Source organism: Leptodactylus fuscus, chromosome 9, assembly GCF_031893055.1.
Source record: "Leptodactylus fuscus isolate aLepFus1 chromosome 9, aLepFus1.hap2, whole genome shotgun sequence".
Taxonomy (NCBI): domain Eukaryota; kingdom Metazoa; phylum Chordata; class Amphibia; order Anura; family Leptodactylidae; genus Leptodactylus; species Leptodactylus fuscus.
The window spans coordinates 22,155,172-22,169,430 of record NC_134273.1 but is presented as its reverse complement, the minus strand read 5'-3'; the positions used below and the strand labels follow the sequence as shown (position 1 = coordinate 22,169,430).

The window sequence follows — 14,259 nt, the reverse complement described above, 5'->3', positions numbered from 1 at the left end:
AGCCGAGGGTGCACTAGAACCCCTGTGCAAACTCAGTTCACGCTAATAGAATGCATTGGCCAGCGCTGATTGGCCAATGCATTCTATTAGCCCGATGAAGTAGAGCTGAATGTGTGTGCTTAGCACACACATTCAGCTCTACTTCATCAGGCTAATAGAATACATTGGCCAATCAGCGCTGGCCAATGCATTCTATTAGCTTGATGAAGCAGAGTGTGCACAAGGGTTCAAGCGCACCCTCGGCTCTGATGTAGCAGAGCTGAGGGTGCACAAGGGTTCAAGTGCACCCTCGGCTCTCCTACATCTGAGCCGAGGGTGCGCTTGAACCCTTGTGCAGCCTCGGCTCTGCTACATCAGAGCCGAGGGTGCGCTTGAACCCTTGTGCACACTCTGCTTCATCAAGCTAATAGAATGCATTGGCCAGCACTGATTGGCCAGAGTACGGAATTCGGCCAATCAGCGCTGGCCAATGCATCCCTATGGGAAAAAGTTTATCTCACAAAAATCACAATTACACACCCGATAGAGCCCCAAAAAGTTATTTTTAATAACATTCCCCCCTAAATAAAGGTTATCCCTAGCTATCCCTGCCTGTACAGCTATCCCTGTCTCATAGTCACAAAGTTCACATTCTCATATGACCCGGATTTGAAATCCACTATTCGTCTAAAATGGAGGTCACCTGATTTCGGCAGCCAATGACTTTTTCCAATTTTTTTCAATGCCCCCAGTGTCGTAGTTCCTGTCCCACCTCCCCTGCGCTGTTATTGGTGCAAAAAAGGCGCCAGGGAAGGTGGGAGGGGAATCGAATTTTGGCGCACTTTACCACGTGGTGTTCGATTCGATTCGAACATGGCGAACACCCTGATATCCGATCGAACATGTGTTCGATAGAACACTGTTCGCTCATCTCTACTTTTCATGCATTGTATACCTGAAAACTTAGACATAGACATCATGATCCTCATAGCAAAAGTCAGAATTGGCAAAAAGTGGAGTAAAGAAGACAGGTTGCTGAAATAAAGGGGGAAAATTTATAAAGACTGGCATATTGTATGCCAGTCTTAATAAAAGCCCAAACTAGAGATGTATGCATAGGCTTGCAAATATATGGCACGTAGGAACTAGAATAGCGTTTCATGCTCACTCCAGAAAACTAGCATGAGTAAAATCAGTCCAGTAGACACAACCCCACATTGGCCAGTCCCTGCACCATCCACATTTGTGCAAGGTGGTGGGTGAGGTGCAGATCAGGGCTTTGCACCAAATTTGTGCCTCAATATCATCCCTCTATACCGGAAAACTAGTGACATGGGAATAATGATTCCCCCTTTCCCAATTTTTTGCTTTCGAAGAATGTAAAAGAAAAATGTAAAACAAAACCTCAACCTCTATTACAATTACAAGAATGATTCTCTGAATATATTTGGATATTCTGCTATTTTTTTTTAAATAAAGGGTTAATGATCTCACAACATAGGGGGTAGGTTTGTCACCATGAAGCCGAAAATGAACTTATTATGCTCTGGGGACTCTCACTCAGGGAGGTGTAAAAAGATAATGAATCATAATACTCACCTTCCCTCACCTCTTTTGGACCTCCTCGCGGGGTGCATAGTTCCTTTTAGGTCCTCTGGGTGATGTCATGCACCTACTCTGATGAGGCCTGTGGGGGCAACATGGTGGCTCAGTGATTAGCACTGTAGCCTTGCAGCACTGCTGCCCTGGGTTCGAATCCCACCAGCAACAACATCTGCAAGGAGTTTGTATGTTCTCCCCATGTTTGCGTGGATTTCCTCCCATACTACAAAGACATACTAATAGGAAAAAAATGTACATTGTGAACCCTATAGGGGGCACACAATCTACATAAAAAAAACTGATGAGGCCTATGATTGGACCTAGGGGTGCACCAAGCATCATGATACTTGGACTGCCCCACATAAACAAAGGCCAAATTGTTTAGAGAGAAACCTGCAGGCCCCCTTCATCCACAGGCCCTGTATAACCTTACAACCCAACCTCCAGCATTTCTTAGGAATAGGAAAGGCCGTGAATATAAGTTTGGTGGGGATATGACCCAGGGCATCAGAACTTTATAGCTTATGGAGATGAAACCAGAAGGCTCCACACATTGTATAGTGGATGTGCCCACTTGAACAGGACCTGAGCTGCAATAATCCACCATGGGTTGGACCTAATGGATTGATGTCTTCATCCAACCTCATCTACTATGTAACTATGGGCATTACACAGTGGAAGGAGCCTTCTACTTCTTCCAAGACACAGTGACTGCCAAGAACAGCTGTTTTTCGGATGCGTTGGGTGTTGGACCCCAACTCATCTGAATCCGATGATTCATCAATAATAAAAAATCAACACAAGCCCCTTTAATTGTATTCAAGGTCAGACATCTACTTGCATATGAATAGTCAGATTGCTACACTACAAGTATATCCATTATACCTATCGTATTATTTATCTGCATACAATATCAGTTTTCTGTGGATACTGCATTACAGTGGGTATATATAAGTATAGTGTCCCAATTATTGCAACTGCCATGTACAGGAGGTGAAAGCTGAGTCTTCGAAATACCAGATGTTAGTCTTGATGAGATGCAAATGATGTGATAATGAGTCCTAAGCGTACCCCTTCCTCTGACATATACAGGTGTTAATGCCAGAAAATAGCATCACACTTGTAATTGTGCACATCGGTAGTTTTTTTTTCCGGTAGTTTTAATATCTCAGGTATTTGTGCAGTGTACACATATCTGTGCTCCGGAGAAGAATAGACTGGAAAAAATAATTACCCCCCAGAGTATAATTAGGTCACAAATGACGAGGTATTGTGTTCTTAACAAGTAATTATTGATTTTATGATACATTAATAATATATAAGGCCTGTCATGAAGAGCAGCCAAAGAAATGTTTGGAAGGAAGGAAAATGAATTGAAGATTTTGTCAAAATTTGGCTTTGTTTTAGAATACAATTTTTAAGGGGCAAATTATAAAAATGTGAAATTTTTTTTAAATAAATCACCTTGTGTATAGGTAGAAATATACATGAGAGTACAGTCAGTCAATGTCAATGGGACCATATGTGTATGTTAGTGTCAACTCTTCCCCAATGGGATGGGGCTGCTGGGCTCTCCACCGATCCTTCAGTGCACCAAAGGAGGAGCTGACAGCAGATTATTTCCTTAACCTATTGAGAATACAGGCTAGGGTTGAGCGATCGGGATCGGAAAAGATCGGATTCCAGTCGGCGATTGAGTAAATTTCATGATCGCGATTGGAATTCCGATCCTGATCTTTTCCAGCAGGATCGAGGTCAGAGGTTATCTCAAGACCTGCTCAACCCTATTCATATATATCATAAATAGGGTTGAGCGATTGGGATCAGGAAAGATCGGATCCTGATCCGCGATCGAGCAAATTTCACGATTGCAATGTCCATGGCAATGCCGAGTAGTTGAGTAGAGCCATAGTAGGTATGACCACACACAGAATCTATACCGCTCCAATCTACGAAGCCAAAAGTATAATGTGTACTGCCCTATGGTGCCATGGTATGCTTGTATTGTCCCATAAGTGTATTGCAACTCTCTATAATATGGCAACTAGTGCAACTTTTTTTTCTTTCGAATTCTGTATAATTCAGATTATAAATATATATATACTTCTGTATAAAATCAGTTGTATACGGTAGCAGGGTGAAATAGTCTTACAATGGTGTCATATTATGTCTTTATGCAACTTGCAGCTTAAATGGAACCATAAGAGTAGGGTTGAGCCCATCTTGAGATTTCAAGATCGATTTCCGATCATTTTCCAGCCGATCTCGATCGTGAAATTTGCTCGATTGCCGATTCCGATCTTTTCCAATCCCGATCGCTCAACCCTAGTCAATGCTTCTCTGTGGGAAAAGTCACTTTTAGGGTTGAGCTGATCTTGAGATAACCTCCGACCTTGATCCCGCTGGAAAAGATCAGGATCGGAATTCCAAATGTGATCAGGAAATTTACTCAATCGCCAATCGGAATCCAATCTTTTCCGAACCCGATCGTTCAACCCTACATAAGAATCAGTTTACATGGAAGAATTTGCCACAGATTCACCCCCAAATCTAAAGCAGATTTCTCCTGAATCCGCCTTCCATTGTTTTCAATAGGAGGCAGAGATGGGAGCAGGACACAGAAAAAATAAGCCCCCTAGCTCAATCTGCAGCTCGAGACTCCCTCCATTCATCCAGGTCTAATCAGGCATTGGATGCTACAACGGCATTGGCATCTTGTCACGGATAGCCTGTGCAAAAATGCCAGGGGTGGAAAATAAAGAGGAATTTCCTCTTCATTTTCCACCGTATGAACAGAACCTGATATATCTTAGGCGTAAGATAAAATTTAAGTAGAGAACGGTGAGTGGGAGTTGAGCTGACCATACACATTAGGTGTATGTTGGCCGAAACTAACAATTTTGGCAGAAGTGACCGACTAATATATATGGGTTTCCACTACCCTCTTCCAGTGAAGGGAATGGTCAAGTGCGTGCAATATTTTTGGTCTTGGAGAGAAAAGTTTCCTCCATAGGAGTCTGGAAACATGTTTCTCCTCTCCCCCAATTGAGGAATTGATGCAGCAAATAAACGAGGTCTGTTTTGTTCATCCAGAACCAATGCCATTCTCTTTGATAGTTTGTGTTTGGTGTTAGGGTTGAGCGATCAGGAAAGATTGGATCCCGATCGGCTATCGAGCAAATTTCATGATCGTGATCAGGATCAGCTGGAAAATGATCGAAAATCAGATTTTAAAAACGATCCTGAAATCTCAAGATTGGCTCAACCCTACTCCATAAACATAAAGTAACTAGGATTGAACGATCGGGATCGGGAAAGATCGGATACCGATTGGGGCTCGAACAAATTTCACGATCGGGATTGGCTGGAAAATGATCGAAAATCGGATTTTAAAAACGATCCTGAAATCTCAAGATCGGCTCAACCCAAATTACAGCACATAACTAGTCAACTCAGCAATGGAAAGCTCATGAGCCAGTCTAGAGTTCCCTTGGCATTGGATGTGTGGGTGCCTGAACTCATAAACCACTTTCATGTATTGTATGTTGATCGTTTTTTACTACAATTAAGTTGCATTTCTCAGGATGGCAAAGAAAACTGTTAATCTAGTAATGGAAAAAATGATTTCTATGAAATATTACATTGTACCAATTCCTCCTACTTTCACCACCTACAGCACTTAATGTACATTGCTAGGTTTACGGACTGCAGGCTGCCACAGCTGCCAGAATGATCTGTAATTTGGTGTGAATGAAGGTCTGATTAGTGAATAACAGTTTTGCCTCCTTATATAACAGCACCACAATAATATTACTCTGTATGGAGACACTAGAGCAACAATGTAATGTGTGCTTCAGTGAAATGTGTGGTGTGTTATTAGAGACTAAAGGGAACTTCTTTAACTTCACAAAGTTCTGCAAAAGAGCATTTAATATTCCCAGAGATGGCCGAGACAACACAATGCTGCTTTTTGCTGGAAAGAGTAGTCTGCTGCTAAGGAACAGCTGTACATAGTGCTTACAAGGGGAAAACACTGTTTGATTCTAGTGACCCTAACCTATCCATCTGCAGGGCTGTGCTGATATGCTGGAATCTGGTGACCCTCACCTATCTATCTGCAGGGCTGTGCTGATATGCTGGAATCTGGTGACCCTCACCTATCTATCTGCAGGGCTATGCTGATATGCTGGGTTCTGGTGACCTTAAACTATCTATCTGCAGGGCTGGGGTGATATGTTGGATTCTGATGACCCTAACCTATCTATCTGCGGGGCTGTATTGATATGTTGGATTCTGATGACCCTAACCTATCTATCTGCAGGGCTGGGGTGATATGTTGGGTTCTGGTGACAGACTCCCTTTAAGTAGACACTAGATGTATATACAGAAAAGATAAGCAGAAGTAATGATGAGGAGATGTAAAGTAATTATAGAAGTTATTCTTTGGACAATCACAAGGCTGACAATGGAATGGTCACATTACTACAATGTATTGTGTTGCGGTACGTTGCGGACGTGCAGTATCTAGTGTAATTCTGCAGTACAAAGACGCAGCATCATTCCATTTATTTTGTATTGTTTTCTAAATGGAGTTTGCTGAGTCTTTCACTGGTATATACCGTATTATAGAAGCTTGCAGGGAGTCTAATGGTATAGTAATTGTGTATTTTTATGTTATATGAAAACTTACGTCAGTCTGAAATATTTTCTATGTTTTCTCATATAAGTTTTAACAATAGGTCCAATTTCAGCCACTGACTACCCAATGGGCTTCCTTCAACCAGGGTGGATTTACGTACTAGCCTAGTATATTATATAAGTTCCCTGGGCAAATCACCCACTGGATCAGTCGTCACTATGGGATTTGTGGGGTTCCGACATCCTGGACCCCACACAGATCAGTTGTTCTGGCAGGCTCTAGGCACCAAAAGCTGCTGCAGTGGATGTGTAGGTTGTTCCTATCCATGTAATAGGAGTAGCCCTGCAATACCCAGGAGTCCTCGCTATATAGGGCAGGATTGCAATGCCACTCTCATTACTTGAAAAGGATCAGACCGTATGCACTTGCCATCCACTGCACCCATTTCTGGCGCATGGAGGATGACAAAAAAGCTGATCTGTGGGGTCCGATAAATGTAACTGGCATAGATCTGCTGTTCTGGTATCCTCCATGCGCCAGAAATGGGTGAAGTGGATGGTGAGTTCTTGTAGTCTGTTCCTTTTCAAGTAATAAGAAAGGAACTACAACTGCAATGGCTTTCAGACCCCCATAGACCCCATAGGGATGTCGTAGCCTGTGGATAAGTCATTAGCATGAAAAATCCATTTGGGGCTGGAAAACTGTGTGAAGACCTTTCCAGGTGTGGTTTCTGGGTGCATGGAGGATGCCTAAAGAGTAGAGATGAGCGAACAGTAAAATGTTCGAGGTTCGATATTCGTTTCGAGTAGCCCTGCAATATTCGACTACTCGAATCGAATATCGAACCCTATTATAGTCTATGGGGGGAAAATGCTCGTTTCAGGGGTAGGCAACATTCGATCAAATTATACTTACCAAGTCCACAAGTGAGGGCTGCATCCTCCGAGAAGTCTTCTCCTTGCAGCGTCTCCGCGGAGTCTTCCGGCTCTTCATTCACTCTGCCAGGCATCGGGCCTGGGCAGAGCCGACTGCGCATGCCTGCACTACAAGCGGACATGCGCAGTTGGCTCTGCCCAGGCCCAATGCCTGGCAGAGTGAATTCAGAGCCGGAAGACGCCGCGGGGAAGCTGCACGGAGAAGACTTCTAAAGGTAGGAGAAGAACCAGCGTTGATTGGCCGACTGTATAGCATTCGGCCAATCAATGCTGGTTCTGCATCGAACTTTTCCATTCGAATAGCGAGTGGTACTCGATCGAGTATGAGTATTTCGAATACCTACTCGATCGAGTACTACTCGCTCATCTCTACTAAAGAGTTGATCTGTGGTGGTCCGATAGACGTAACCCTCATAGATCAGCTGTTCTGGTATCCTCCAGGCGTCAGAAATGGGTCCAGTGGTTGGTGAGTATTTGCAGTGGCAATGCAACCGCAAGTTATCGAGCCCCCACAAATCCCATAGCCATATCCTATCCTGTAGGTCAAGATTTGAGGTCAGGAAAACCACTTGAAGACCTTTCCAAGCCTGGTCACCAAGGGTTTAAGGACAACCCAAGGGCTTATATCTTTGTGTATTTTTTATTACTGACTGAGCCGCTCTCTGAAGTCTTAGTAAATGACTCTACGTCAGTCTTAATACTCAGTGATAAAGTCGTCTTTGTACTTGATTTCCAGTATGATGTATTTTATGCTGTCTGGAATCGTCTTCATTTCCGTGCACACATAGAAATGAGTGTATACGGCGCTCATTGTCAGGTAAACTACACCATTAGGCCGCCCCCTCTGTGATATCAGACTGATAAAGCCTGGCGTTATTGTAGTCATTAGGCGCAGACGAGAGGACAGATGCTGCTCACCTTCTCTTTTGCATTCCGCGTCTTCTAGATTCTTCACTTCTGTCAAGATCTAAATGACAAGACAGTGCAAAGGGAATTACTTTCCACAACAGCAATGTAACCTTGAGCAGCCGCTCCATTGTCTCCATGGCCATTTATCACAGCGCACAACTCACAACTCTCACAAAAGACTCGCTAACTTTTTTTTAACATCTTTACCTGTTTTCTTTCGATCTAATACAATTTTCATACATCCATTCCGCCAATTTACAAATGAGGCCTCGCTGCATCGGGCTAGACTAGAGATATCAAGTATTTATGACATAACAAGCCATTACCAATAGCCGTCCACGTGAAGGATCTTCCATCAAATATAAGAATCCCTGCAAAGACGCCATTATTAAGTGTTATTGGTAGAATTAGTATCATTATTGGTATCATCACCACTCCGTGTATTCCCATAATAATGTGCCAGGCAACAAAGAACTCAGTACCATCTGTAGTATGGCAGCCATTGTTTGCTATAATGTCCATAGGATATTTGCAGAATAGTAGACAAATTGCAGGATACATAATCTGAAGTCTCCTGTATTATATTCTTACAAAGTAGCATTTCTGGCTGGTAACTGGGGCAGTGATGGTAATAATAATCTTATATGTATATCTAGTTATCTATCTATTATCTATCTATCTATCTATCTATCTATCTATCTATCTATCTATCTATCTATCCATATATCTATCTCATATCTATCTATCTATTCATATCTATCTATCTATCTATCTATCATCTATCTATCTATTCATATCTATCTATTTATCGATTATCTTTCTATCTATAATCTATCTATCTTCCTATCTATCTATCTATCTATCTATCTATCTATCTATCTATCTATCTATCTATCTATCTATCCATCCATATCTATCTATCTATCTATCTATCTATCAATCATATATCTATCTATCTATCTATCTATCATTTATCTATCTTTCTATCATTTATCTATCTATCTAGCTATCTAGCTAGCTAGCTAGCTATCTAGTTATTCTCTATCATCTATCTTTTTAAAGAGAACGTGTTTTAGGATTGGGTCCTGCAGGGTTCTCTCTCAGCGCACAGCGCCACCTGCGGGTCAATCTAACTCTTGCCCTTGGCCTCGGGTAGTGAGGTGTCTGGAGTGTAAGTCCAGTTTGAGCATGCTCAGACTTTTTGGAGCCGCTCACAAGCTAAGTGCCATTTCTTCCCTATTGAGCATGAGCGGTGAGGTCATGGCCACGTCCCTATTGGGCAGGGACTTCCCTTTAAATAGTGTGAGCCGACGCCCGCCCGAAGTTAACACTTTCATCACTTCATGTCTTTTTTTTATTAAACACAGTACTTGTATCCCCCATGAAATGGAAATTCTGGAACATCTGTGTTGCTGTTGTTCTATTCTTCTATTATTCCTCGTAGAATAGTAGATCTAAATGGTCATTTGCTTCCATTCCCTTTGTTCCAGGATTACTGTATGTCTCTGTACTGGCAGCACCAATGGACAGTGTGCAGGGACACCCCCTACTGGAAATTACTAGTTGTCAAATATTTACCAAAACAGAGTAGTCAGGGGTTGTGTCAGCTCCTCATTAAATAGTTCCCATAGTATTTACATAGTATACTCCCCTAAAAGAAAAAAATATATCTCGGCTACATCCTCCTATTAAAATACAATTTAGTTATACGCACTTCTGCAATTCTGGGTGACAGTCTCCCATATGGATAATCTGTTATTCACCTTTCCCAGAGTCCTGAAAGGCGGAAGAGACAAGGATGCCATTATACTATAACTAGGCAAATCATCTTATAGGGCTTCTCGAGGGTAACTCCCCCGAGGACCTCTAAGGATCCTGCACATAGTGACTTGACAGGAGAGGACAAGTGAAGGTCTTAGGTATTTGCTGATTTTATTTCCGGGATGGGCTCTACATTTTTACCGTTCCTTTATTCATAGCCTTGATACAATTTGTAATAAACTCATTTTCTGAAACGTGAGATTCCCCTAACAAATTTTGGTTGTGCACTCACGTCTCGGGTTCCTGACGCCTTCCACACCTTCTTTCATTAGCGTTACTTTTGCATATCTGATTAGACATTCCTGTTAGGTCGCTACAATTACTACCTGCTGGGCTGACAGTCTCTTGGAACACAATTGAATTTACCTGCATGCGTTGCGGTGCCGTAGCCATATATTATGTCGTATTTCGGATGTCCTTGAGTCGGTGTACACACCTGTGTGAGCCTCTTAGTCTGAACTTGTAATATGCTAATTTCTTTATTTCTCTTTGTCCTTCTCTTTCAGTCTTTGCTTTGAATTCTGCGTCTTCGGGGGGTGATAACGCCAAGATGTCTCTGATGAGCAAGTATAAGGAAAGCATGATCTCGAACAATCCAGGGGACCCCAACAACCAGCCCACTACCCTGCTGTCACATGGTGCTTCCAGCCATAAACGAATCAACAGCAAGTCGCGAGGTGCCCGCGTGTGAGAGAGTCTGCGTGGGTGTATTTCTCGCATTGCGTAAATGCCTGTTTTTGCTAATTAATTTCACCACATATGTTGCGTTAGCGCAGGAGAAAATCTGTGTGAGTGTAAGACATATTTGTTACAGTCCTTACTGTGTGTATTTCCATATGATTCATATATATATATATAGTGCTTTGTATGTGTAGATGTCTTCACAGTATACGCGATAAGAGTATACGCCATTTTCTAAGTGGCCGCCTACCTGTTCTTGTGCATCAGGTTGCATTAATAAACAGCGTTTATTTCAACCTATTTTGTGTCCCTTTGTTAGTACTATCATGAGTATAACTGTCTGAGCCAAAGTATAAGTGTACGATTCATTTCCACCTAGAGAGCCGAAAATTGTTCACTTCATTTCCACCTAGAGAAGCGAAATCCATCCCTCCGAATACAGATGTGTCCTCCCTTAGCTCCAATTTTTCATGAAGCAACTTCAATCCACTATTGACCTGTTGCAATGCATAGATGCATAGCTTATCACTTTGTGACACAATATCACAGAATTATGTTGCCTTGAAGGGGGCAACGCGGTGGCTCAGTGGTTAGCACTGCAGCCTTGCAGCACTAGAGTACTGGCTTCAAATCCCGCCAGGAACAACATCTGCAAGGAGTTTGTATGTTGCTTGGATTTCCTCCTATTCTACAAAGACATACTGATAGGAAAAAAAAAAAAGTACGTTGTGATCCCTATATGGGGCTCACAATCTACATTAAAAAAAAAAAAAAAAGAATTATGTTGTCTTGAAAAGCTGATCATCTCGTCACACACATCTCCAGCCAAGAGATAAAGGTAAGGAGGGACACATCTGTGTTGAACTAGATAGGGATCATTGATCCCTATGGGATTTTATTCTGTAGACCTCTGGGCCATTGATGGATAAATAGATTGAGTCATTATCATGTGATTGCTAAGCCGTATATATATATTGTATATGGGCAGATTTCATGTACTTCTAGCATTAGTGAAGTGGTACAAAACTGTACCATTACTACACCACTAGGGTTGAGTGATCGGGATCGGGTAAGATTTGATCAATAAAACAAATTTCACGATCGGGATCGGCTGGAAAATGATCAAAAATCGGATTTTAAAATCGATCCTGAAATCTCAAGATCGGCTCAACCCTACTGTATATATAATATACAGTTAGGGTTGAGCGATTGGGATCGGGAAAGATCAGATCCCGACTGGCAATCAAGCAAATTTCACGATCGGGATCGGCTGGAAAATGATCAGAAATCGGCTTTTAAAATCGATCCTGAAATCTCAAGATTGGCTCAACCCCATACACCCCACAAAGTAGACTTCTCTCTACTCCTGACATGTCTATTGTACTTATATCGCCCATAAAATGACAATTCTGGAGCATCTTTCTGCATCTTTCTCTGATATTCCTCTTGATTATTTAAAGGGGTTCTCCAGTTTATAATATTGATGGCCTATCTTTAGATTGTGCAGGTGTCCAACAAGCAAACGTCTATGGGGCATGCCTTCAAATTGTACAGGACGTGAGCAGCACCAAGGATAGCATGTCAGTATTATATACTGGATAACCCCTTTAAAAATATATTGACAACTTGGTGTTACCAATCCCCTTATTCAAGTGCTGTGTTTCTGCATCAACTGTAGAGACATGGATACAACTGATAACATCCAGTTGTCAGTTTCAAATATTTTCATGAGGAATAACAGAGGAACATCACAAAGTAACATTTCGGTAGAAGATGCTCCAGAATTATTATTCCCATGGAATTCAAGTATTTACTGAAATAGATAAGTCAAGAAAGGTCAAACTGATCTTCTTTAATGCAATTTTTAAAATGGCGACCAGAGTCACAACTTAAAACTTTCACTCAGTCATTCACATGAAGCCTGACTGCTCCATACAATCTCCATTGACTTCCATATTGTCTCCATAGACTTCTATAATACCATTCTACATTTCTTTGGAATCCAACAATACAAATTGTGCCACATTCTATCAGATGATGCATTAAGGAAGAATAATGCCACATCATGGCACCATACAAGGCACAATAGTGAAGCATATGCCATACTATAGTACATATAGTACTATAGTACATAGTAAGGCGCTGCAGGGACTTTGCATGCCTCCATTAAGAATGTGAGCACATGTCTCAGCCATGTGCAGGAAGTCTAAGGAGCCATCTTTAAAATGCAGAAAAGAATAATGGTCCACGTCTATCAATGATGTCTCAAAGTAACCCGGCCTTGCTGATAATCCCTCTCTTCTCGTGACTATAGGCTACAAGGTTACTTCCTCTGACTAATGGAGGGCTATGTATGTCATGCATACATTAACTTGTTTGTGATGAGTCTCTTGTGTTTTGTATCCGGTATTTGCGTCAGTCCTTCTGTGACTCACAGCACAATATTCTTGTTTATACCATATATATGTATATACATTAATACGAAATTTTAGAAGGAGACCTTTACCCTATTACGTCTTTTACAGTAGAAACAGAAGTGTCCATTACCTTATGAGCGCCCGCATAATGATATCCCTATGTATCCTATTCATAAGAGAGTCTGTATCCAAGAGAATCTATTGCACATGTCATTGGGAAGAATTCCAAGGAGAAAATCTTCCATCAGATTATATGCCTATAATATATAGATGTATAATAATGTTAATGTATATAGGAGCTGTATGTGATGTATAGTGTTAAAAGGCTGTAGAGTTTCCTTTCAGTTGAAAACAGACACAGAACTTTAGTTGTACTTGTCCTTGTATAAGAGTATTTTGAGATTTCTCAGAAATGGAGGAATGTATATTATTATTTCAATATGGAGATGGGAATAAGCTAGAGCCATACAATGGATTGCAGTCCAGCGTGTCCAAACCTAGACCGTCAGAGCTCTGTTAGACTGTTAGACTCTGTTATACTTCAATATACTCCAATATACGCCATTATACTCCAATATACTTCAATATACTCCAGTATACTCCAATATACTCCATTATGCTCTAATATACACCAATATACTCCATGACACTCCATTATAATCCAATATACTCCATTATATTTCAATATACTCCAGTATACTCTAATATACTTCAATATACTCCAATATACTCCAATATACTCCATTATGCTCTAATGTACACCAATATACACCAACATACACCAATATACTGCATGACACTCCATTATACTCCAATATACTCCATACCACTCTAATGTACTACATTATACTCTGATATACTCCATTATACGCCATTATATCCCAATATACTCCATTATACTCCAATATACTCCATTATACTCCAATATACTTCATTATACTCCAATATACTCCATTATACTCCAATATACTCCAAAATACTGCATCATACTCCACTATACTCCAATATTCACCAACATACACCAATATACTTTCCATTATACTGCAATATACTACTCCATTATACTCCAATATACTCCAATATACTGCATTATACTCCAATATACTCCATTATACTCCAATATTCACCAACATACACCAATATACTCTCCATTATACTGCAATATGTTCCAAAGTACTCCATTATTCTCCAATATACTCCAATATACCCCATTATACTCCAATATACTCCATTATACTCCAATATACTCCAACATACTCCATTATACTCCATTATT

General features: G+C 41.1%; 1 protein-coding gene across 4 annotated transcripts in view; it reads left to right on the top strand.

The window, feature by feature from the left end:
- ASTN1 (astrotactin 1) overlaps window positions 1-14,259 on the top strand; it is a 316,888-nt gene that overhangs the window by 212,298 nt on the left and 90,331 nt on the right. For all 4 annotated transcript variants that reach the window (XM_075287093.1, XM_075287091.1, XM_075287092.1 and 1 more), the window contains exon 5: window positions 10,392-10,562. In XM_075287093.1, coding sequence (XP_075143194.1) covers window positions 10,392-10,562 — 171 coding nt within the window. The remainder of the gene's footprint in view (window positions 1-10,391; window positions 10,563-14,259) is intronic.